Below are 23,730 nucleotides of genomic sequence, written 5' to 3' on the forward strand. Positions count from 1 at the left end.
ACTAAACCACCATCAAAGGAACACTGGACTGGCTCTAGGAAACCTGGAATCTGGTCCTAGCTCAGCTCTCAAGTTTAGCTGTTGTCACATAACCTCTTTAGGACTAAGTTCCTTTGTCAATAAAATGGAGTTGGACTATTCACCATTCTAAAAGCTTTAAGATCTTACAATAGCTTTCATTCACAGTATAAAGAGGTTTACTAGTATATTTAGCCCCACAACAAATGAAAAGGCAAGGAGATCTAAAGTTTTGCTCACTGAGCATTAATGATTAAATACTTATTAGGTTTTTTAAAACCCTATGAATAAGATTTCCAATCCTTATTCATTTCTTGAGGTGATTCAATTTTAAAATACATTTTCAAAGATAAAGTAAGTTTACCACACATCCTCGATTCTCATAGCAGTTGCCTTCATGGGTGTCATGAAGAGTTTTTATGGTGTCACAATAAATCCCGGGCTCTACCTATAATTTTTACACTGCCAAAACACCACAAAAGTAAAACTTTCCGTGACAGTCACGGAGAAGGAAATGATACTTAACCTTGCTCTCTTCATTATCAATGTTTCTAAAACATTATTTTTAAGAAACTCTTCAGTAATTAAAGACTTCTAAATAATTTCCCAAATATAATAACACAAATCAAGTAGGAAATGTATTAACTAACCCAACTACTGCCAGCTCTGTCTCAGACTACTTCTTAGTGAAAGGAGCATCTTAAATGTATTGTCCTATGGACTTGTGAACTTGCATTGCTCTGTGACTTCCCTAGTGGCTCAGACGGTGAAGCGTCTGCCTATAAAGGAGGAGACCTGGGTTCGATCCCTGGGTCGGGAAGATCCTCTGGAGAAGGAAATGGCAACCCACTCCAGTACTCTTGCCTGGAAAATCCCATGGACGGAGAAACCTGGCGAGCTACAGTCCATGGGGTCGAAAAGAGTCGGACACGACTGAGCGACTTCACTTTCTTTCAAATGGATTTGTGGACATAGTGGGGGAAGAAGAGGGTGAGACAAATTGAGAGAGTAACACTGAAATATATACAATACTATGTGCAAAACAGATAGCTAATGGGAAGCTGCTGTGTAACACAGGGAGCTCAGCTTGGTGCCCTGTGATGACCTAGAAGAGTGGGATGGTGGGGGACAGGGAAGTTCAAGAGAGAGGGGATATATATATATATATATATATATATATATACACATACACACACACACATACAGCTTATTCACTTCATTGTACAGCAGAAACTAACACAACATTGTAAAGGAATTACCCTCCAATTAAAAATTTTAAAAGGTATTGGAAGTTATTCACATAGAAAAAAAATTTACCATTCTATTATTACAATGGTCAGTTATGATAAATTCCTTTATAAAAATTAAGTTTAGCTTCCAAACGTTCCCAAGAAACAATATTAGCAGAAAACTCTGTGGATCTTTGGTCCATTCCTGAAAAATACTAATTTGCAATTCCATTTTCAGTTTAGATAAAGTATAAAGTTACTTAGGTACAGATATATGAAGTTACTGATTTTTTTCCCTTATTGTTATTCTATAACAACCAGGAGACTGAACATGTTTGTACAAATACCTCTTAAAATCCAGCTTTATGCCTTTATTGCTTTTAATAACTTCAGCCAGCCATTCCTGTAAAGTATTATCACTGTTTATTTCTGGAGGATGGGCCATGATTGGCTGGCCGTGTTCTGATCCCCCACTTGGAAGAATGACATCGGCCTCTATCATATGAGCAGAACCTGTCCACATAAAAGAATCTATGTTAGTGTTAATAGAGACTACAGCAGATGGCATGTCCAGTATCCTTTTGAGGAAGATAAAAAGGAGGAAAGAAAATAATATTTACTGAGAAATAACTAAGTGCCAGGTACTATGTCAGGCCTTGCACGTTGCCCTTGTTTGTTAGTCATGAGCAAACAGGTGGTTAGGAGTTTAATATCTTTGCCTAGGTCACACTCAAACTGTTGTCCTAATATTTAATTTCTTCCCAGTACACAGCAAAGTGAGTATACAAGAGGAGGCTTCATAAGTATTTGTTGAAGCTTCTGAGAACACAAATAGTACTTTTATCTTCTCATTCCTGAAATTAGAAACTACAGATGTTTATTGTTTATGTTTGAAAGTCTATGCTATAGATTCAATTCTTTGACCCAAAGCTTAGCTACTATGTAAAAGCACACATCCCTGGAATGGGTAAGAAGCTTCACTAGTCACCTAGTGTGACTTAGCAGGCTTTGGTGGACTAACTTCAAAGATGTCTGACAACAATTCCTGCTATCTATCTTCTCATCTCTTTCTCTTCCCCTTGAGTCTGGGTTGGTTTTGTGACTTGCTTTGAGCAACAAAAGAAAGTGGAAGCAAAACTGTCAGTTCTAGGCTTAGCTCTTAAAAGGTCTGGCAGCTTCTGCTTCTGTCCTCTGGAAAGCCAGTTACCATGTAAAGAAGTTCAGGTAAGAATTCTGAAGACTCAGAAACCACACACACACACAGAGAAGTCACATAGAAGAAAACTAAGGCTTCATGCCTGACAGACAGCAGTAGGTCTCTGACACGTGAGTGAGGCCACTGCAGAATTTCCAGGCCCAGCTGAGCAACAGCCAAGTGCAGCAACATGTCCTCATCCTATTCCACATGGAAGAGAAGAACCACTATCTGACCCACAAAGTCAGCAAAAATAATAAGTCACTGGTATTTGAAGCCACTAAGTTTGGGAGGTAGTTTATTACACAGTCATAGAACACAAGCAGAAAGAGTTATCTGGACGCGGGGCACTGAAATGTGTGACACTAGCCTTGGGATCCAGCAGAGTCTAGAAAGGCACTGTTAACAGAGGTTGGAAGAGCAGTGAGAAAATTATTTTTACATCATGGTGAAACTTCTGGCAACACTGGCACTTGTAGCAACTGGTGGAAGATAGATAGGATACCTAATGAATTTGTGGATTTAGCTAAGGTTTCCAGGCAGAATGTTGAAAGCGTTAATTGGCTTCTTTTAGTTCCTATGATAAAGGATGGGAAGAAAGAGCTGAGTTAAATAATTAGCTGTTTAGATTTTAAGCAGCATAAAGAGGAAATAATTCCAGCTCAGAACTCGTGTGAGTTAGAAAATAAAACCACTCTCTCCATCTGGCGAAAGATTCTCAAAGGAAGAGAAAGCCTCAGTCCAAAAGTCAAGTCCAGGATGCTGCTAGGAAACTATAGCCTCAGGTTCAAGGCCAAATCAAGGATACAACTACAGGACACTTTATTAAGACCTAAGAAATATGGAGCCTTGGATACCAATACAGCTAGATAAAAGAACTTATAGAATCTTAAGGGTGTTATCCCATAGCACCCTAACTTGCAAACCAAAGCAGAGAAAGACCTGCCTCAAAGAGATTTGGCAGTAAGGCTTTTGACTAAAGGGATGGTTTATAACTTGATATATAAAAATCCCAGTACATTTTTAATAGAGCTGTTATAGACTTGGACCTGAAAAAAGAGAGAGAGTTAAAATGAAAAGAGGTGTGTTGTTGCTGTTGTTCAGTTGCTAAGCCATGTCCGACTCTTTGCAGCCCCATCAACTGCAGCACGCCAGGCTCCTCTGTCCTCCACTGTCGCCTGGAGTTTGCTCAAATTCATGTCCATTGAGTCAGTGATGCTATCTAACCATCTCATCCTCTGCCACTTCCTTCTTTTGCCTTCAACCTTTCCCAGCATCAAAGTCTTTTCTAAATGAGTCTTTTTCTGAATGAGTCAGCTCTTCACATCAGGTGGCCAAAGTATTGGAGCTTCAGCTTCAGCATTAGTCCTTCCAATGAATATTCAGGACTGATTTCCTTTAAGATTGACTGGTTTGATCTCCTTGCAGCCCAAGGGACTCTCAAGAGTCTTCTCCAACACCACAATTTGAAAGAATTAATTCTTTAGCACTCAGTCTTCTTTATGGTGGAACTCTCACACTCGTACATGACTACTGGAAAAACCATAGCTTTGACTAGATGGACTTTTGTCAGCAAAGTGATGTCTCTGCTTTTTAATACGCTGTCTAGGTTTGGCACAGCTTTCCTTTCAAGAAGTAAGCATCTTTTAATTTCATCACTGCAATCACCATCTGCAGTGATTTTGGAGCCCAAGAAAATAAAATCTGTCACTGCTTCCACTTTTTCCTCTTCTATTTACCATGAAGTGATGGGACTGGTTGCCATGATTTTAGTTTTTCAAATGTTGAGTTCTAAACCAGCTTTTTCACTCTCCTCTTTTATCCTTATGAAGAGGTTTTCTCATTCCTCTTTGTTTTCTGCAATTAGAGTCATATGAGCTGCATATCTGGTTGTTGTTATTTCTGCTGCCAATCTTGATTCCAACTTGTGATTTATCCAGCCCGGCATGTCACATGATGTACTCTGCATAGAAGTTAAATAAGCAGGGTGACAATATACAGCCTTGACATACTCCTTTCCCAATGTGGAACCGGTCCGTTGTTCCATGACAGGTTCTAACTGTTGCTTCTTGACCCACATACAGGTTTCTCAGGAGGCAGGTAAGGTGGTCTGGTATTCGCATCTCTTTCAGAATTTTCCAGTTTGTTGTGATCTACACCATCAAAGGCTTTAATGTAGTCAATGAAGCAGAAGTAGATGTTTTTTCTGGAAATCCTTTGCTTTCTCTATAATCCAAGGAATGTTGGCAATTTGATCTCTGGTTCGTCTGCCTTTTCTAAACCCAGCTGGCACATCTGGAAGTTCTCAGTTTACATACTGCTTAAGCCCAACTTGAAGGATTCTGAAAAGAAGTCTATGAACTCTCCAATTTCTACAGGCAGGAAATAGGCTGAAAAAGCTGCTCAGCTGCACATACAGGTGATTTTCCAGTAAGTGCATGAAGAGATGCTCAACATCATTAATCTTAAGGGAAATGCAAATCTAAACTACAATGAGATACTAACTCACAAATGCTAGGACGACTATGATGAAAAAGACAGACAATAACTAATGCTGACAAGGACATGGGGAAATTGGAAACATCATTCACTTTGCTGGTGAGAATATAAGAACCCACTCAGCTGCTTCAGAAAAGCTTGGCAGTTTCTCAAAAAAAGTTAAAGAGAGCTATATTTAACATGAAATAGGTCAAGCTTCTGGCTAATTTTATAAGTCACACAAACATGATTTCTCAGTAAAGTGGTATTTAGTATAACATATGTAGGCATTCCATCTTGTCTATCAGTGTAGTTGTAAAGGAACACATAAGCTTTGGAATTCCTTAAAAGTAATAGTCAGTTTCTCCATTTATTAACTCCATTCATTTCCTAGGGGTAGAAAAACAAATCGCTAAATGGCAGTGTCCAGAGTCTCAGGCTCCATGTAAATTATATTCCTGATGGTTTCTTTTAAGAATAAGAATGGAAGCTACGTATGTAGTAAGGGTAACAGATCATGGTGGCTTGGACTAGGGTGAAGACAAAAGAGATGGAGAGATGTGGACTAATTCAAAATGTATTTTGGAATAGAATTATAATGTCCAATAGAGTAGATACAAGAAAAAAAAACAAAAAACAAAGAATAGATGACTCCCAGATTACTGGTTTAAGAATATATGCAGATTATGGTGCCATTTACTGAGAGAGGAAGGATCATAGGAAATACAGGTTAGCAGACACAATTAAGAATGTGATGCACATTTGGTTCAGTTCAGTCACTTAGCTGGGTCCGACTCTTTGCGACCCTATTGACTGCAGCATGCCAAGCCTCCCTGTCCATCACCCACTCCCTGAGCCTATTCAAACTCATGTTCATCAGGTCAGTGATGCTATCCAACCATCTCATCCTCTGTCATCCCCTTCTCTTCTCACCTTCAACCTTTCCCAGCATCAGGGTCTTCTCTAGTGAGTCAGTTCTCCACATCAGGTGGCCAAAGTATTGGAGCTTCGGCTTCAGCATCAGTCTTTCCAATGAATATTCAGGACTGATTTCCTTTAGAATTGACTGGTTTGATCTCCTTGCAGTCCAAGGGACTCTCAAGAGTCTTCTCCAACACCACAGTTCAAAAGCATCAATTCTTTGATGCTCAGTTTTCTTTATAGTCCAACTCTCATATCCATACATGACTACTGGAAAAATCATAGCTTTGACTAGACAGATCTTTGTCGGCAAAGTAATGTCTCTGCTTTTTAATATGCTGTCTAGGTTGGTCATAACTCTTCTTTCAAGGAGCAAGTGTCTTTTAATTTCATGGCTGCAGTCACCATCTGCAGTGATTTTGGAGCCCTAAAACATAAAGTCTCTCACTGTTTCCCTTGTTTCCCCATCTATTTGCCATGAAGTGATTGGACTGGATGCCATGATTAGTTTTCTGAATGTTGAGTTTTAAGCCAACTTTTTCACCCTCCTCTTTGACTTTCATCAAGAGGCTCTTTAGTTCTTCTTCACTTTCTGTCATAAGGGTGGCATTATCTGTATATCTGAGGTTACTGGTATTTCTCCTGGCAATCTTGATTCCATTTGTGCTTTATCCAGCCTGGCATTTCGTATGATGTACTCTGCATATAAGTTAAATAAGCAAGGTGACAATATACAGCCTTGACATACTCCTTTCCTGATTTGGAACCAGTCTGTTGTTCCATGTCCAGTTCTAACTGTTGCTTCTGGACCTGCAAACAGATTTCTCAGGAGGCAGGTCAGGTGGTTTGGTATTCCCATCTCTTTAAGAATTTTCCAGTTTGTTTTGATCCACACAGTCAAAGGCTTTGGCATAATCAATACAACAGATGCTTTTCTGGAACTCTCTTGATTTTTCGATGATTCAGCAGATGTTGGCTATCTGATCTCTGGTTCCTCTGCCTTTTCTAAAAACAGCTTGAACATCAGGAAGTTCCTGGTTCACGTCCTGTTGAAGCCTGGTTTGGAGAATTTTGAGCATTACTTTACTAGCATGTAAGATGAGTGAAATTGTGTGGTAGCTTGAACATTCTTTGGCATTATCTTTCTTTGGGATTGGAATAAAAACTGACCTTTTTCAGTCCTGTGGCCACTGCTGAGTTTTCCAAATTTGCTGGCATACTGAGGGCAGTACTTTCATAGCATCATCTTTTAGGATTTGAAATAGCTCAACTGGAATTCCATCAACTCCTCTAGCTTTGTTCGTAGTGATGCTTCCTAAGACCCACTTGACTTCGCATTCCAGGATGTCTGGCTCTAGGTGAGTGATCACACCATCATGATTATCTGAGTCATGAAGACCTTTTTTATACAGTTCTTCTGTGTATTCTTGCCACCTCTTCTTATATATCTTCTGCTTCTGTTAGGTCCATACCATTTCTTCCTTTATTGTGCCCATCTTTGCATGAAATGTTCCTTTGGTATCTCTAATTTTCTTGAAGACCTCTCTAGTCTTTCCCATTCTATTGTTTTCCTCTATTTCTTTGCACTGATCACTGAGAAAGGCTTTCTTATCTCTCCTTGCTATTCTTTGGAACTCTGCATTCAGATGGGTATATCTTTCCTTTTCTCCTTTGCCTTTTGCTGCTCTTCTTTTCACAGCTATTTGTAAGGCCTCCCAGACAACCATTTGGCCTTTTTGCATTTCTTTTCCTTGGGAATGGTCTTGATCCCTGTCTCCTGTACGATGTTAGGAACCTCCGTCCATAGTTCTTCAGGCTATCTATCAGATCTAATCCCTAGAATCTATTTGTCACTTCCACCGTATAATCATAAGGGATTTGATTTAGGTCATACCTGAATGGTCTAGTGGTTTTCCCTACTTTCTTCAATTTAAGTCTGAATTTGGCAATAAGGAGTTCATGATCTGAGCCACAGTCAGCTCCCAGTCTTGTTTTTGCTGACTGTAAAGAGCTTCTCCATCTTTGGCTGCAAAGAATATAATCAGTCCGATTTCGGTATTGACCATCTGGTGATGTCCATGTGTAAAGTCTCCTCTTGTGTTGTTGGAAGAGGGTGTTTGCTATGACCAGTGCGTTCTCTTGGCAAAACTCTGTTAGTCTTTGCCCTGCTTCATTCTGTACTCCAAGGCCAAATTTGCCTGTTACTCCAGTTATCTCTTGAATTCATACTTTTGCATTCCAGTATCCTATAATGAAAAGGACATCTTATTTGGGTGTTAGTTCTAAAAGGTAGTGTGGGTCTTCATAGAACCATCAACTTCAGCTTTTTCAGCATTACTGGTTGGAGTACAGACTTGGATTACTGTGATACTGAATGGTTTGCCCTGGAACAAACAGAGATCACCCTGTCGTTTTTGAGAATGCATCCAACCACTGCATTTCGGACTCTTTTGTCAACTATGAGGGCTAGTCCATTTCTAAGGGATTCTTGCCCACAGTAGTAGATATAATGGTCATCTGAGTTAAATTCACCCCTTCCGGTCCATTTTAGTTCACTGATTCCTAAAATGTTGATGTTCACTCTTGCAGTCTCCTGTTTGACCACTTCCAATTTGCCTTGATTCATAGACCTAACATTCCAGGTTCCTACGCAATATTGTTCTTTACAACATCGGACTTTACTTCCATCACCAGTCACATCCACAACTGGGTGTTGTTAAATGCTTTGACTCCGTCTCTTCATTCTTTCTGGAGCTATTTCTCCACTGTTCTACAGTAGCATATTTGGCACCTACCAACCTGGGGAGTTCATCTTTCACTGTCCTGTCTTTTTGCCTTTTCATACTGTTCATGGGGTTCTCAAGGCAGGAATACTGAAGTGGTTTGTCATTCCCTTCTGCAGTGGACCACGTTTTGTCAGAACTCGCCACCATGACCCATCTGTCTTGGGTGGCCCACAGGGCATGGCTCATAGTTTCATTGAGTTAGACAAGACTGTTGTCCATGTGATCAGTTTGATTAGTTTTCTGTGATTGTGGTTTCCATTCTGTCTGCCCTGTGCTGGATGAGAAGAAGAGGCTTATGGAAGCTTCCTGATGGGAGAGACTTACTGAGGGGGAAACTGGGTCTTGTTCTGATGGGCAGGGCCATGCTCAGTGAATCTTTAATCCAATTTTCTGCTGATGCACAAGAACTCTCTAAGTGAAAACAGCAAATAAGAAGTTGGAGAGACTAGTGCTCAGAAGAGAGGGAAGCCTGGCCTGGAGACATGTATGTGAGTTGCCCAGCCTCTCTCCCTATTCTCCCACCAATGGCTGTTGGGTAGAACGCTTTTGAAGGTCAGGGTATGCCTCTGCTTTGGGAGACTGCCTGGTCACCATGTTTCCCATCTCAGGGACAGTCACAGGAAGAAGTCTGCACATCAAGATTAACACTCCAACTACAGGAGCCCCAACTTTTGTCAAGAGCCAGACAATAGAAAACAGCTTTGGGTTTTTTGTGATTTTCTACACAAGAAAATCCCAAACAGATGCTACTTACACTAAAACAAAACTCAAAGAAATATGTTTACAGAAATGAAGTTAAAGTTATCTATCTTGCTTATACTATTTACATCCCTAATGCAGCAATTTACTATATTTTTACTAATACATTTAGTTGTGACTATAGTCACACTTTTCCTAAATATGTTACAAAGGTTTTTTTTAAAAAAACTACATTTTTTATTCTCAAAGAGATTTAATAATTTCTATTTTTAACCAGCATTTTTTAATATACATTTTAAAAATCTACATGCAGAAATGTTATAACAAAAAATAACATTATATGTAATAACTTTTGTAAACAATTTTGCCTATTCTGAGATCAGCTGTGTTGACAGTGCAACTCTTCTGTCGACAAATGGCACTCCTACATTGTTCCTCCTGTACTTGCTTTTTTAAATCACAGACATTGTTGAAAATCCAATATCACATATTAATGAAAACAGAAACAGCTTCATTAATAACAGTTGTACTAAATTTAAATATTCTGGAAGAAATGAGATAAAGCAGTGTAATACACGTCTCCAGGAACCTGTTTTCTTTCCTCTGTATTTGAAAGAAATTTTAAGATTAGCCAGGACTGAAAAAAGGGACTTGATGGGGTTGCAAAGAGTCGGACATGACTGAGCAACTGAACTGAACTGAACTGAACACCCAAAAGTATAAAACTTGGGGTTCTGGTTGACTAGGAGAAAGTGTAGAGCCTGAGCTATTCCATCTTGTAAAAGAATTCCATTTTTGCAAAGGTACCGGGCAAACAGACTTAGACTTTGGATATTGCTTAAACTTGCCCCACTGTGCACGAGCCAATCAGCCCTTAGGTTAAACCTGCTGACTATAGCCACTGCCGGTGCCGGTGGGAGCCCCAGCTCCAGCTTGGTAATAAAAACTCTTTTGCTTTTGCATTGGATACCGGCTCCCTGGTGGTCATTGGGAGATTTCGCAACTTGGGCATAACATTTGGGGGCTCGTCCGGGATCTCCCATCGGCTCCACGGGAAGACCGATCCGGAGAGTTATCTGTAACCAGTAAGTTTTTTCTGTTTTCCTGTTTGTCTTTGATAAGGCCTATTTTCTGAGACCGGTATATGACTCAGGCGGACACGCCGACGGGTCACCGGTGGGGGTCGTTGGGAGACGTCCCCGACTCTCCCGAAGGGGACAGAGTGCCCCTGTACTCTGTTGACATTAGCGGGTCGGCTCCTGCTGAATGACCAGAGGCTGTTGTCCTACTTTCAGATTTGCCTCTGGACTCCTGAAGGTTTGTTTTTTTCTGTCTCTCTGGCTGTCTGTGTGGCTGTGTTGTTTGTGTTAATTTACCAATGCCTGATTGATCCAGGAACGATGGGGCAACATCAATCTAGCCCTACTCCTCTATCTCTGATAACTGAGTATTTTAAAGAGGTCAAAAAAAGGCGCCCGTGACCTCAGTGTTAAAATTAATAAAGATAAACTAATTACTTTTTGCAGCACAGGATGGCCATCGTTCCATGTGGGCTGGCCTTCGGAAAGCACGTTTGACTTGGAAACTGTGCACCAAGTCCGAGATATCATCCTCTGACCACAGGCTGGACATCCTGACCAAGTCCCCTATATCATAGTGTGGGAAAATATCATAGTACACTCCCCTCCTTGGGTAACATTTTTTTGCCTTAACAGGAACTTTCTACCACTCGGGTGTTGGTGACACGGGTGGGAGAGAACCTGAAGGAACCTAGGAAAACTGGACCCACGGCGCCGTTATACCCCATCTTACAGGGGGGAATTGTTAGGGGAAGCACACTGATTGAAACCACCCACCCTGGCCAGGCACCATAGTAACCATTTGCATGAGTTGTTTTATGACAGGAGATCCTGATAAGGAATACGGAACTAACAAGCCTCCCCCTTCCTTTTTCAACCTGGCTTACCTTCCTCCCTTGAAATCTTTGATGTTAGTACTTAGATCTGAAGTTCTGTGTCTCTATAGGAGGTTTTCTGAGGGACTGTATTCTTGTATTTAAGGGCTTCCCTGGTGGAGCCGAGGTTAAAGCGTCTGCCTGCAATATGGGAGACCTGGGTTCGACCATCTCTAACTCCTGACTCTAAGAAAAAAAAAAAAAGACTTGAAGCTAGATCTTGCACTGTGTCTGTCTAAATATGTCTTGGTATGTCTCTGTCTCTGGGTAATGTTTTTGAGGTTAATTTGTATATGAGCTCTATTTTATTTGGCTTTAAAAAAAAGGTAAGCACTTATAAATCAAGTAATTCTAAATTAAACAATAAATCCCAGGTTCATGTGAACTGGGAAATATTTAATGTTAAATACCTGATATTAATGTTTGTTTGTTGACCTATTTAATATAGACATGTCTTAGAGTAATTAATGTTAAGTAGAATATTTTCATTGTACCTAGGTTTAATATAAGTTAAATATTATATCTGTTACAAGTTTGTCAACAAGGAAATTACCTCAAGTGAAAAAAAAAAAAACTTCTAAAAAATATAAATGAGATATGAGCTTTTATATAAACTCTATTAAGAAAGGTTCCTAAATAGAACTCTTTTGAAGTTCTTTTGATCTCTAACTGGGATGCTTCAGAGGGCCCCTGGAACATCCCAAAGAGAGATATTAAACTGTGTTTATTTGGTTGGTTAAATTACATGAAAAAGATTATCAGATGAGTAATAATTCTGCTCATGTTATAATGTATGGTAAAATTACTAATATAGATATCCTAGAAATTATATGGAGTTTTTAACATTCTGATATGTCCTGGTATTTTAATGGAAAACCTGATGACTTCACCAAAGTTAACAAAAGGACTGAATGAACCAGCGAATATGCTTATAACTTTTATGGTCTCTATCTGAAAAATTATGGGTTTGAATCTTATGTTTTCCCCTCAAACTAATTATGACAATACTTTGGTAAAATTAAGCGTTATAAACAAAACAATTATATTTTCTATCTGACTCCTCCAAAAATTGGAAGTTCTTAGGTTTCCACTAAGTTTATCAAATGAGTTAGGAAGGTTATCTCACAGATACAAAAATCTCAAGAAATTTTTGAGACCTTAAAAAGGGAAGAATTCACCTAGATTTGTTAGGCAAAATCTGTGATAAGCCTTTGGTGTGAGTTTCCCAACCCTGTTTTTTTATTTTAAAAGTTCAGTCTGAGACTCTATAAATGTTTCAGAAAAATAAAAAGCCTATAATCAATTATGGTTATAAAAATCATCAGACCAAAATGAGTGAGAACAAACCTATTTTGCAAACAAACTAGCCTTAATTTGGTTATATTTCATAAAAATAAGGGTAACTTTAAGGAGAAAAAGATATTTCAAAATGTTAAATACCAGTTTGTTAATGGAGGTCTGCATCTAGTAAGACTCATCTCTTAGATAGTTCTTTGCTGTTATGTGATATTAATGTAAAATTTAATTGAATTCTTGAAGAACACCCTAAGTTTGTTTCTGAAGCTTATCTCAGTAATCTATCTTTGGATGAAGATCAGATGCCTCATGACCTGCAACCAGGACTGGAAAAAGACATAATTTAAGGGACTGTCTCCAACATGGATGGAAGGACTTTTTTATCAGAAAAACTACACTACACCAGGATGAGAAGACGACGACATCAGAGGTACACAGCTTCCCCAAGATGCTAGACCTGATTCGTATGATCATTTATGTTTTCTTGACTTCTTAGACCTTTGCATATAAATCAAATGCTTTTCTATCATAGGCCTGATCCTATGCTAGTTTTAAAAATCAATCCAATTGTTGGTTTTGTGGCCAATTACCTGTGTCTAGTTCTCGGTTACCTTGGTAAATTTCTCTACTACCAGACTCTAACTGGTTGGCCCTGAGAAAATTTACTTAAAAAATTATAGTCATATTCAGGTCACTGTGATATTACTAGATAGGATCCCCTCAACAGGCCAATTAATAATGCCTGCTCTGACTCTGGCTATAAATTTGAGCTTTTTTCTATTACCCAAGCTCAATCAGAACAAGAAAAGTTTCCACAAAGGAGAGGAAAATCTCCCACAATTATGGGATGGATTTACATAGATAACATCAGACTACAGTAATTTAGGTTTAAAGTCTCCTCTGTGTTGGGGAGAAAAAAAACTAAATTATACTAAAGATAATCAGTCTAATAACACTAGAAAACTGGGCTATGTGCCTTATAGATGGTGCCAATATATAATTTCCCTGGAAGATAAAGATTCTACAGGGCAGATAAAGATTCTTCAGGTCATTCGCTAAGTCAGATGACCTGAAGATATACTAGGCTACATCTAATGGAAGTTCTTAACATAAGTCTTACTTGTGACTTTACTAATACTGCTGGCTATGTTATTTGTATTTCCCCTGTTTTACAAAATTGCTGTTTCTTACACTGTCAAATATGTGTGTGAGGCCTCTAATAGAATAATATATAGTCCCATATGAGATCAATAATGGTAATAGTGTATCTCTGGACATGGGAAGAAGCAACAAGAGGGAATATTTTCCTGGACCAAGAAGCTAGTAAGACAGGTGATCCAGAGAATTTTGGACACTGTTTTATGGCCTAGTCCAGTAACAGCACATTGAGTGGCCTGTCAACAGAATCTTTGCCAAACCTGAGAATGGACATTCTCAGCACCAGGGGATAAAATGGTCATGAAATGCCCCCTTCAAAATCATGGTCAAGTTTATGAGCAAAAAGGGGCTCTGCCAACTGAAGACTGACACTCGCCATCTACACCTGCAAAGATTAAATCATGGCCGCTGCAACTGCTGACTTTCAATGCCCCTGAAAGGAGTTCAGGGTAAAAATCAGGAATGAGGCACTCTGTGCTCTGGGAAAAACTGGCAGAACAGGCCTTCAGATAGTTAGATCTTTTCAGGAGAAGATTTTATGAGTCCCAATTCTTGCATCTTCTCGTACCTAGAGAAACACTGAAGTCATTAACGATGAAATCTGCTTTGGCTATTAAGGAAAAGTTTACAATTAAGTCAAAATAGAGTAGCTATGGTTCAGATATCCTGGGAAATAACTAGGTGATGCTATGGGTGTATTTTCAGATTAGACCCTGTATTGCTAAACACTTGAGTTTTCTGAGTCGTGTCAGGCTTGGCTACCACCATTTTAAGCTGGTTTCAGATGTGGAAAACCCCAACTTAGATCAGGTAGAGAGACTTCTGCTCTGTTAGGCAGGCCTACGCCCATGCACAGCAGGAAGAAGTTACAGAAGAAAGAGACCTCCGCCCCAATTCCCAAGAAGTATCTTGAGTATGAAGTCTCTCAGGGGGCCTATGTGCTACGTTAGGGGAAGAACGTTGTTTTTATGTGAATCACTCGGGGATAGTCAGCGAGTCCCTGGCCAAGATAAGAGAAGGGCTGAGTCAGAGAAAAAGAGAAAGAGAAAAGTTTGAATCCTGGTTCAGTTCATCTCCCTGGCTCACGACCCTCATATCTTCTCTGGCTGGGCCCCTGATCATTTTACTCTTGCTATTCACCTTCAGACCGTGTCTACTAAACAAGCTGATAAACTTTATCAAAGGCCGCATCAACATGGTGCAGCTTAGGGTGCTTAGGTCCCAATATGCAGCCCTAACAAACCCACCCCTGGTAAAAGATAATATAAAGCTAACTACAGACCCATGATTGGGTCTGTCTTGGGTCCTTGAGAAGGGAGGAATGTAGAGCCTGAGCTACTCCATCTTGTAAAAGAATTCCATTTTTGCAAAGGTACTGGGCAAACAGACTTAGACTTTGGATATTGCTTAAACTTGCCTCACTGTGCACGAGCCAATCAGCCCTTAGGTTAAACCTCCTGACTTTAAGTTCAAGAATTTGTGATTTACCTTAGAAGTAATGATTTATCGTGGAAGTAAAAAACCAATCAGAAATCCACACACAACCCTATAGAAGAGGGTAACCAATCAGTAGTCCTTCAGCCTGAACACCCGCTTTGTTATCCTTTCACCTGAATATTCCCTATATAAGCAGTATAACCCCAAACTCGGGGCTCCCTCCCTATAGCCGCTGTGTCGGTGCCGGTGGGAGCCCCAGCTCAAGTTTGGTAATAAAAACTCTCTTGCTTTTGCATCGGATACCGGCTCCCTGGTGGTCACTGGGAGATTTCGCGACTTGGGCATAACAAAAGTAAAGAGGATATTATCTGAAAACTAAGTAACCTATGAAAAATTCCCAGATCAACAGCAGACTGCCAGCAACTGGAAATGACTTCCATTGATTATTTTTAAAACAAGGCTAGAAGTAGTCATATTTAATTAAATTATTTCTAGGTCTGAGACTTCTACATTTACTATTACAAAACATAAAATTTAAAGATTGCTTCCAAATTTTTAGCTGTTACAGAGAAATCCAATTTATTTTCTGCTTTGATTTTTATATTGTCAAAAAAGTTGAGATTGTCTATATCAACTTATGAATTACAATCATTTAGTTGTAGAATCTTTTTTATTTTCTAAATATAAAACTATATTGTCTGCAAATAATAGATATATTTCTTCCTATTTTCTTCTATTTTTAAAAATTGATATATAATTCACAAGCTATAAAATTACTCTTTTAAAGCATACCATTTAGTGGTTTTCAGAATAGTCAGAAGGTTGTGAGACCACCATGCGTGCGTGCATGCTCAGTCACTTCAGTTGTGTCCGACTCTTTGCAACGTTACGGACTGTAGCCCGCCAGGCTCCTCCATCCATGGGATTCTCCAGGCAAGAATACGGGAGTGGGTTGCCATGCCCTCCTCCAGGGATCTTCCGGATTCAGGGATTGAGTCCACTTCTCTAATATCTCCTGCACTGGCAGTGCCGTTCTTTACCACTAGAGCCACCTGGAAAGCCCTGTGCAACCATCAGCACCATCTAATTCCAGAAAAATTTTATCATTCCAAAACAAAACCTGTACCCACTAGCATTTACTCCCCAGCCCCTATTCATTTCAGCTCCAGGAAGCCATTAATCAATGTTTTCCTTAAGCATTGCTTCTGCTAAAATTTATTTATTAAAAAACCACGGCTAGGTTATTATGTGCTAGGCACTGTTTTAATTATAAGGCATTAAATATTAGAAGACAAATTTCTTCCCTTTGAAAAACAACTGAAAATAATATCTTTTCAATAAAAGAAACTATTCAGATACATTATCCAGATACACAATTGAGTTGGATGTGTAAATTGTGTAAATTGAGTAAATTTGTACATGTTTACAATAAAATATGAGATTACACAGAGAAGGCAATGGCACCCCACTCCAGTACTCTTGCCTGGAAAATCCCATGGACGGAGGAGCCTGGTAGGCTGCAGTCCCTGGGGTTGCTGAGAGTCAGACACGACTGAGCGACTTCACTTTCACGCACTGGAGAAGGAAATGGCAACCCACTCCAGGGTTCTTGCCTGGAGAATCCCAGGGACGGGGGAACCTGATGGGCTACCATCTATGGGGTCGCACAGCGACTTAGCAGCAGCAGCAGCATGAGATTACAAGGAAATCTTTCTGTTGGAACAGGGCACTTCAAGCTATGCCCCATCCCTCTCATGATACACCTTCATTCTCCCACACTGCTGTAGCCAAAAGGGGTACTTCACAGGAAAAGGCTAATTAAACTGCTATAGTGTTCATCTACACAAGATTACAGATGGAGTTAGCAAACCCAAAGGCTTGGTTTCTAGCCCAGGCACAAATACTGCCCAGGGCGTTATAGATTAGCATTCAATGGCTTTATTCATCCATTCAACAAATATTTTTGAGCCTCTCCTGACCAAGCTGTGAAAGACACAGAAATACATGTGACATACAATCGTGAACTTAAACATTTTACTTAAATCACTACTATATATAAGTAATGGAGAAGGAAATGGCAACCCACTCCAGTGTTCTTGCCTGGAGAATCCCAGGGACGGGGGAGCCTGGTGGGCTGCCGTCTATGGGGTCACCCAGAGTCGGACACGACTGAAGCAACTTAGCATATATAAGCAAATGTAATAATACATGAGAACTTTAAATAAGGCATAGTAAAGGTAAATCATTTCTGGAAAATGAGGAAGTTCTTCCATTAGGAAAATTTGTTCATTTTGTAAATAAAATGAGATCTTTTATAAGAATGTTTATGTTAGCCAAGAATTTACACTTGAATCATCTAAGACTCTGGTACGTGCAAATATGACCAGATTTTTAAAAAGAAATTGAATTCATCCAAGTACAAGGAATACTGACTTACTTCTCAGTGCCTCATTCACTTGCACCTTGTGGTTAGCTGCATGATACCAGATGATTTGGGCGCCATCTTCTGTTGTGATCTGGTTATTTCTCAGAAAATATTCCAGTATATTTTCACTCCAAGATCCTAAAATGACAGCATTGATATTAAAAATAATTTTATAGGGTATTTTTTAATAAAAAGGGCAAAGCATATGTTGATGGAGAAAAATAAAGCAATAAAACTGAGACAAGATTTTACAAAATTAAGAACCAGTATCAAGATGGGCTTCCCAGGTGGCGCTAGGGGTAAAGAATCTGCTTGCCAATGCAGGAGACGCAAGAGATGAGAGTTCGATCCCTGGGTAGGGAAGATCCCCTGGAAGAGGGCACGGCAATCCACTTCACTATTTTTGCCTGGAGAATCCTATGGACAGTAAAGCCTGGTGGGCTACAGTCCATAGGGTCACAAAGAGTCAGACATGACTGAAACGACTCAGCACACATTCAGATGTGACAAATATAAAGATATATATATATTTATATATAAATATGCTATAAATGTGGAATAGGAAATGGCAACCCACAGCAGTATTCTTGCCTGGAGGATCCCATGGACAGAGGAGCCTGGTGGGCTAGAGTCCATGGGCTCACAAAGAATTGGACACGACTGAGTACACACGCATGCATGCTATATACGATGTAAGTAATAATCAGTAAACATTTAGGATAGTCTGAGCCTCAGACATGTAAAGAAAAATGCAGGAAGGGAAAAAAAACTGTTAAGAAGCAGATATTTTAATGCAGGAATTTTCACATGGTTATCTTCTCCAATCTAGCCCCATAATTAAGTAAAATGTATATAAAGCCAAAGCTATATTAAAAACATCAAAATTTTGTAGAACTTAAACTCTCCACCTGAGGCTCCATTCTATATTTATATTAACCATTAGAATTTTAAATTATACGTTTAAGCATGCATGCATGCTAAATCGCATCAGTTGTGTCTGACTCTTTTTGACCCTATGGTCCTTTAGGCTCCTCTGTCCATGGGATTCTCCAGGCAAGAATACTGGAGTGGGTTGCCATGCTCTCCTCCAGGGGATCTTTCCCACACAGGGATCAAACCCACTGTCTCTTATGTCTCCTGCATTGACAGGTAGGTTCTTTACCACTAGCACCACCTGGGAAGCCCAACATTTAAGCATATTTGCCTTCAAATTATGAGTGTCAGCAATACTTATGAGTGACTAAGTAAATTCTGAGTTAGTATTTCTAGATTTCTCTAGCATGTACAAATATACATATTTCCTGTATCTTTTGACTACTTTTTGGCAGACCAGATTTTTTTTTAATTAGGCATTAAAATGTCTTGAGTTAATTTAGTTAAGACTAAAATACTTGAATCAGTTCTACTGCATATAATGCCATATCCCACTGAAAGAGAAAGTGTTAGTCACTCAGTTGTATCTGACTCTTTGCAACCCCTTGGACTGTAGGCCACTAGGCTCTTCTGTCCGTGGGATTCTCCAGGCAAGAATACTGGAGGTTGCCATTTCCTTCTCCAGGGGACCTTCCCAACCCAGGGATTGAACCCTGGTCTCCTGCATTGCAGGCAGATTCTTTACTGTCTGAGCCATCGGGGAAGCCCCCGTAACAAGGAGGAAAGGTTGAAAAACAGTAAGAGTTATCTATAACCTTACCTCCCCAATTTTTGTTCACTGTTTTGAACATTTAAGTACCTACCAAATAACTACAAATTCCCTATGCATGAGAGTATGTCTTCCATTAATTGTTTATTAATTCTATATAACAACAGTTTAAAAACTTAATGATGGCCATTACAAACTGCTGACAAGACACTGAAAGAAAATAAAATTTGATAAGAGAATGGAAGGGCATATAAAAATAATTTCTAAGTAATATTCATGGAACTTAGTGACCACTCTGCATATTGGGTTACAGAATAAAGAAAGGGGAGAGTTAATTGTGATATCCACTATCCCCTAATCAGTCTCTTATAGAAACACATATGTCCCTTTTTAGCATATGCAATAGTCACAGACCTTTTAGACTCAGATGAAAGAAAATATATGGTCATCATTTTTAAAATGTTTAACTTATGCATCTTAAAAAGGCACAGTAATTACTGGCTAAAACAGAAATGTCCAACAATGGGAAGTAATTAAATCTCAGTTTATCCTCATGATAAAATATGTAATTGATGTGGCTGTTAAAAATGAAGTTGATGAGATATGTGACTTCCCCGGCAGTCCAGTGGTTAAGACTCTGCACTTCCAATGCAGGGGGCATGGGTTTGATCATTGCTTGGAAACTAAAGATCCCACTAAAGATGCTGTGTGGTGTAGAAAACAAACAAACGAAGAAACAAGAATAAAAACATTCACCCTATGTTCATAGCAGCACTAGTCACAATAGCCAGGTTATGGAAATAACATAAATGTCCATGGACAGATGAATGGACAAAGAAAATGTGGTACATATATACAGTGGAATACTACTCAGTCATAAAAAGAACAAAATAATACCATTTGCAGCAACAGGGATGCAACCAGAATGTTACTTAAGAGTTATTTTTATATGTCTGCATGTCACAATGAAGACCTAGTGCAAACCCCCCCCAAAAAAAGGTCAACTGTTTTCCTATTTACAAAGCAATGAGTAAGTGGAAGTTGAAAACACAATACCATTTACATTAAACCACAAAATCAAAACACTTTGGTATAAAGCTAACAAAATATGTAAAGATCTACATGAGGATAAGTACTCTGATGAATGAAATCAAAGAATTAAATAAATGGATAGATATTCCATGTTTATGAATAGGAAGACTCAATACTGTCAAGATGTCAGTTCTTCCCAACTTAATCTATAGATTCAAGCAATTCCAATCAAAATCCCTCCAAGTTATTTTGTGGCTATCAACTAACTGGTCCAAAAGTGTATGTGGAGGGCAAAAACTCAGAATAGTCAATATAATATTGAAGAACAAAGTGATGACTCTATCCAACATTAAGACTTACTATAAAGCTAGAGCAATTAAGACAGTGTTGTTTTGGTGAAAGAATAAACAAATAGATCAAAGGACCAAAACAGAGAGGCCCGCAAATAGACCCTCATAAATAGAGGTAACTGATCTTCGATGAAGGCACAAAGGCAATGCAATGGGGAAAAGACAGCCTTTTCAACAAACTTTTTTCTTTTCACACACACACACACACACACAAATACTAGACACAGAATTCATACCTTCACAAAAATTAACTCAATACAGATCACAGATCTAAGTGTAAAATTCAAAACTATAAAACTCCTACAAGATAACATAGAAGAAAATATAGATGACCTTCAGTACAGCAATGACTTTTTAGATACAACACTAAAGGTACCATCCATGAAAGAAATAATGGATAAGCTGGACTTCACTAACATGGGAAACATGTGCTCTGCAAAAGGTAACATCAAGAGAATGAAAAGACAAGCCACAGATTGGGAGAAAACATTTGCAAAAAACATATATGATAAAAGACTATTAATCTAAATATATAAAGAAGTCTTAAAACTCAACTATAAGAAAACAACCCCATTAAAAAAAAAAAATGGGCCAAAGACCTTAACAGATACCTTAACAAAGAAGATAGATGGCAACCATATAAAAAGGTGCTCCACATCACTTTTCATCAAACACAAATTAAAACAACAGGGTATAACTACACACGTACTAAAATGGCCAAAATCCAGAACACTAGTATATCAAATGCTGGTGAGGATATGGAGTAACAGGAATCTTCACTCATTGTGTGGGAATGCAAAATGGTATAGCCACTTTAAAATAAAGCTTGCTGGTTTCTTACAAAGCTAAGTATATTCCCATTATACAATCCAGAAATCACCCCTTGATATTTACCCAAAGGAGTTGAAAACTTATGTTCATACAATAACTTGCACACTTATGTTTTTAGTAGTTTTATTTACCGCACACTTAGGTTTATAGCAGTTTTATTTACAACTGCTGAAACTTGGAAGCAACCAAGATATCTCTTAGAATATGAATGGATAAACTGTGGTTCACTCACACAACAGAATTATTGTTTGCTAAAAAGGAATGAGCTCTCAAGCTATAAAAGACATGGGGAAAGCTTAAACACACATTACTGAAGTGAAAAAAAGCCAATGTGGAGAGCCGATGTACTCTATGATTCCAACTACATGACATTCTGGAAAAGAAAAAAAAAAAAACCTATGGATACAATAGAAAGATCACTGATTTTCAGGGGTTGGGGGGAAGAAGATAAGTAGGTAAAACAAAGGATTTTTAGGAAAGTGAAACTATTTTGTATGATACTCTACCATGGACCATGTCATTCATTATACATTCGTCTAAACTCACAGATCCTGCATCACCAAGAGTAAACAATGTAAATTATGGCCTTTGAGTGATTGTGATACATCAAAGCAGGCTCAGAGTTGTAACAAAAGTACCACTCTGAAGAGGAAAGCTGATAATGGGAAGCTATGTATTTATCCCTAGAGTAGGAAATGGCAAACCACTCCGGTATTTTTGCCTGCAAGATCCCAGGTCATGGGTTCGCAGAGTCCAACACGACTGAGCACGCATGCCTATGTCAGGTAGGGCTGAATGGAGAACCTCCAGGTTCGTTACTTAGTATTTCTAAGAAACTAAAACTGCTCTTTTGAAAAAAAGAAATCCTTTACAAAAAGGCACAATATTCTTGCCATTCTTGAACACCCCAAAAGCTTTTCGCTAACGCCCACACTGAGAACGAAGACTCAAGGCCAGCTGATCATGGGCACACGTGGAGAACGAACCACGAAGATCCAAAATAGGAAGGAGTGCCACCAGAGGAGACTTTTAAAGGGCCCCCAACTACGGCACCGGGCCGGAGAAAATGTCCACTCACTGCAAGCCAACAGTGTGGAGCACGGTCTCACACTCGGAGTCTGGGGAGCCCCGCTTACCAGGGCCCCCGGCGGTCGCTGTCATGGTGACAGTGAGCCTCAGTCTGCGCAGGCGCCGAGGGTGGGCACCGCTGATGACCCGTCACCTGTGGCGAGAAAATCCGACTCGACAGACTAAGAGGAGTGGCCTGCGAGACGGAGGCGGAAGCGGCTGAGGAGCAATGCGCACGCGCAGAGGCTGCCGCTCCAGTTTCGCGGTTGCGCGGTCCTGTTGGCTGTTGTTCGCGTCCAAGTGTCGCGCGACTTGCTCTTCTGAAAAGTAGTCACAGTAGTTCTGTAGAATGTTTTGTCAGGGAAGACGGAGGCTGCGTTGAGACGCTAAGTTGCTGCAGTGGGGTACGAATTTCCAAAGTTCGATATATTTTTTCTTTTTAATTTGATAACATCCTGAAAAATGACATGAAATCATAGCTTCATAAAAACGAGTGTTTCTGCATGAGGAGGCTGAAGTGCTAAGTCAAAATTTTTCTGTTCCCCTCTTCTCGCTGACGGATTTCATTAGAAATACTATCAGAGTCTCCCACCCAGCGCCTTTGCCCTCTTTAGCTCCTTTCCACAGCCAAACTGGGATTGGAAAAAGCGCCAGTGGAATCAGACTGATGAGAATTAGCAACGTATCACTGCCGTATTCTAGCATTGTAACTAATTCTACTCTGTCAATTGTAAAATTAGGATAACAAATAGCACACGTTACACAAAGGACAAATGGCAGTCCTTCTCGCCCAACTCTTCAGATTTTAACGTACGTTAAGTCCAGACGAGTTGTAATTATCTCACTGTGTCTTCAATTAGGCTGGATTTTCTCAAGATCAAAAGATTTCTTGAGTTTCAGAGAACACTAAACTTCAATGACTTCACTTAAAGAAAAATCTTTCTGGAGAAATAATTGATTGGCTTGTATTTGATCTGCATTTCCTAATGATACAAAATGCTACACATTTAAAAGGTACAATTTACAATTCACTGTAGTCATAGCATTGTGGAGCCAGCACAATTTTAGAACGTTTTCATCATCCAAAGCAGTCACTCCCCATTTTCTTCCAAACTTTCAGTTCAGTTTAGTTGCTTAGTCATGTCTGACTCTTAAGAGACCCCATGAATTGCAGCAGGCCAAGCCTCCCTGTCCATCACCAACTCCCGGAG

The 23,730-nt window shown here is 39.4% G+C and overlaps 1 protein-coding gene across 1 annotated transcript in view; it reads right to left on the reverse strand.

The window, feature by feature from the left end:
• The window catches only part of FAM151B (family with sequence similarity 151 member B), a 37,510-nt gene extending 14,189 nt beyond the window's left edge, over positions 1–23,321 (reverse strand). The window contains exons 1-3 of the mRNA XM_040239446.1: positions 22,588–23,321; positions 17,609–17,734; positions 1,595–1,760 (exon numbers count right to left, since the gene is read on the reverse strand). Coding sequence (XP_040095380.1) covers positions 1,595–1,760; positions 17,609–17,734; positions 22,588–22,612 — 317 coding nt within the window. The 5' untranslated portion in view covers positions 22,613–23,321. The remainder of the gene's footprint in view (positions 1–1,594; positions 1,761–17,608; positions 17,735–22,587) is intronic.
• Between the last annotated feature and the right edge of the window lie 409 nt (positions 23,322–23,730).

The sequence above is a fragment of the Oryx dammah genome, unplaced genomic scaffold (genome assembly GCF_014754425.2).
Source record: "Oryx dammah isolate SB20612 unplaced genomic scaffold, SCBI_Odam_1.1 HiC_scaffold_5, whole genome shotgun sequence".
Classification (NCBI taxonomy): domain Eukaryota; kingdom Metazoa; phylum Chordata; class Mammalia; order Artiodactyla; family Bovidae; genus Oryx; species Oryx dammah.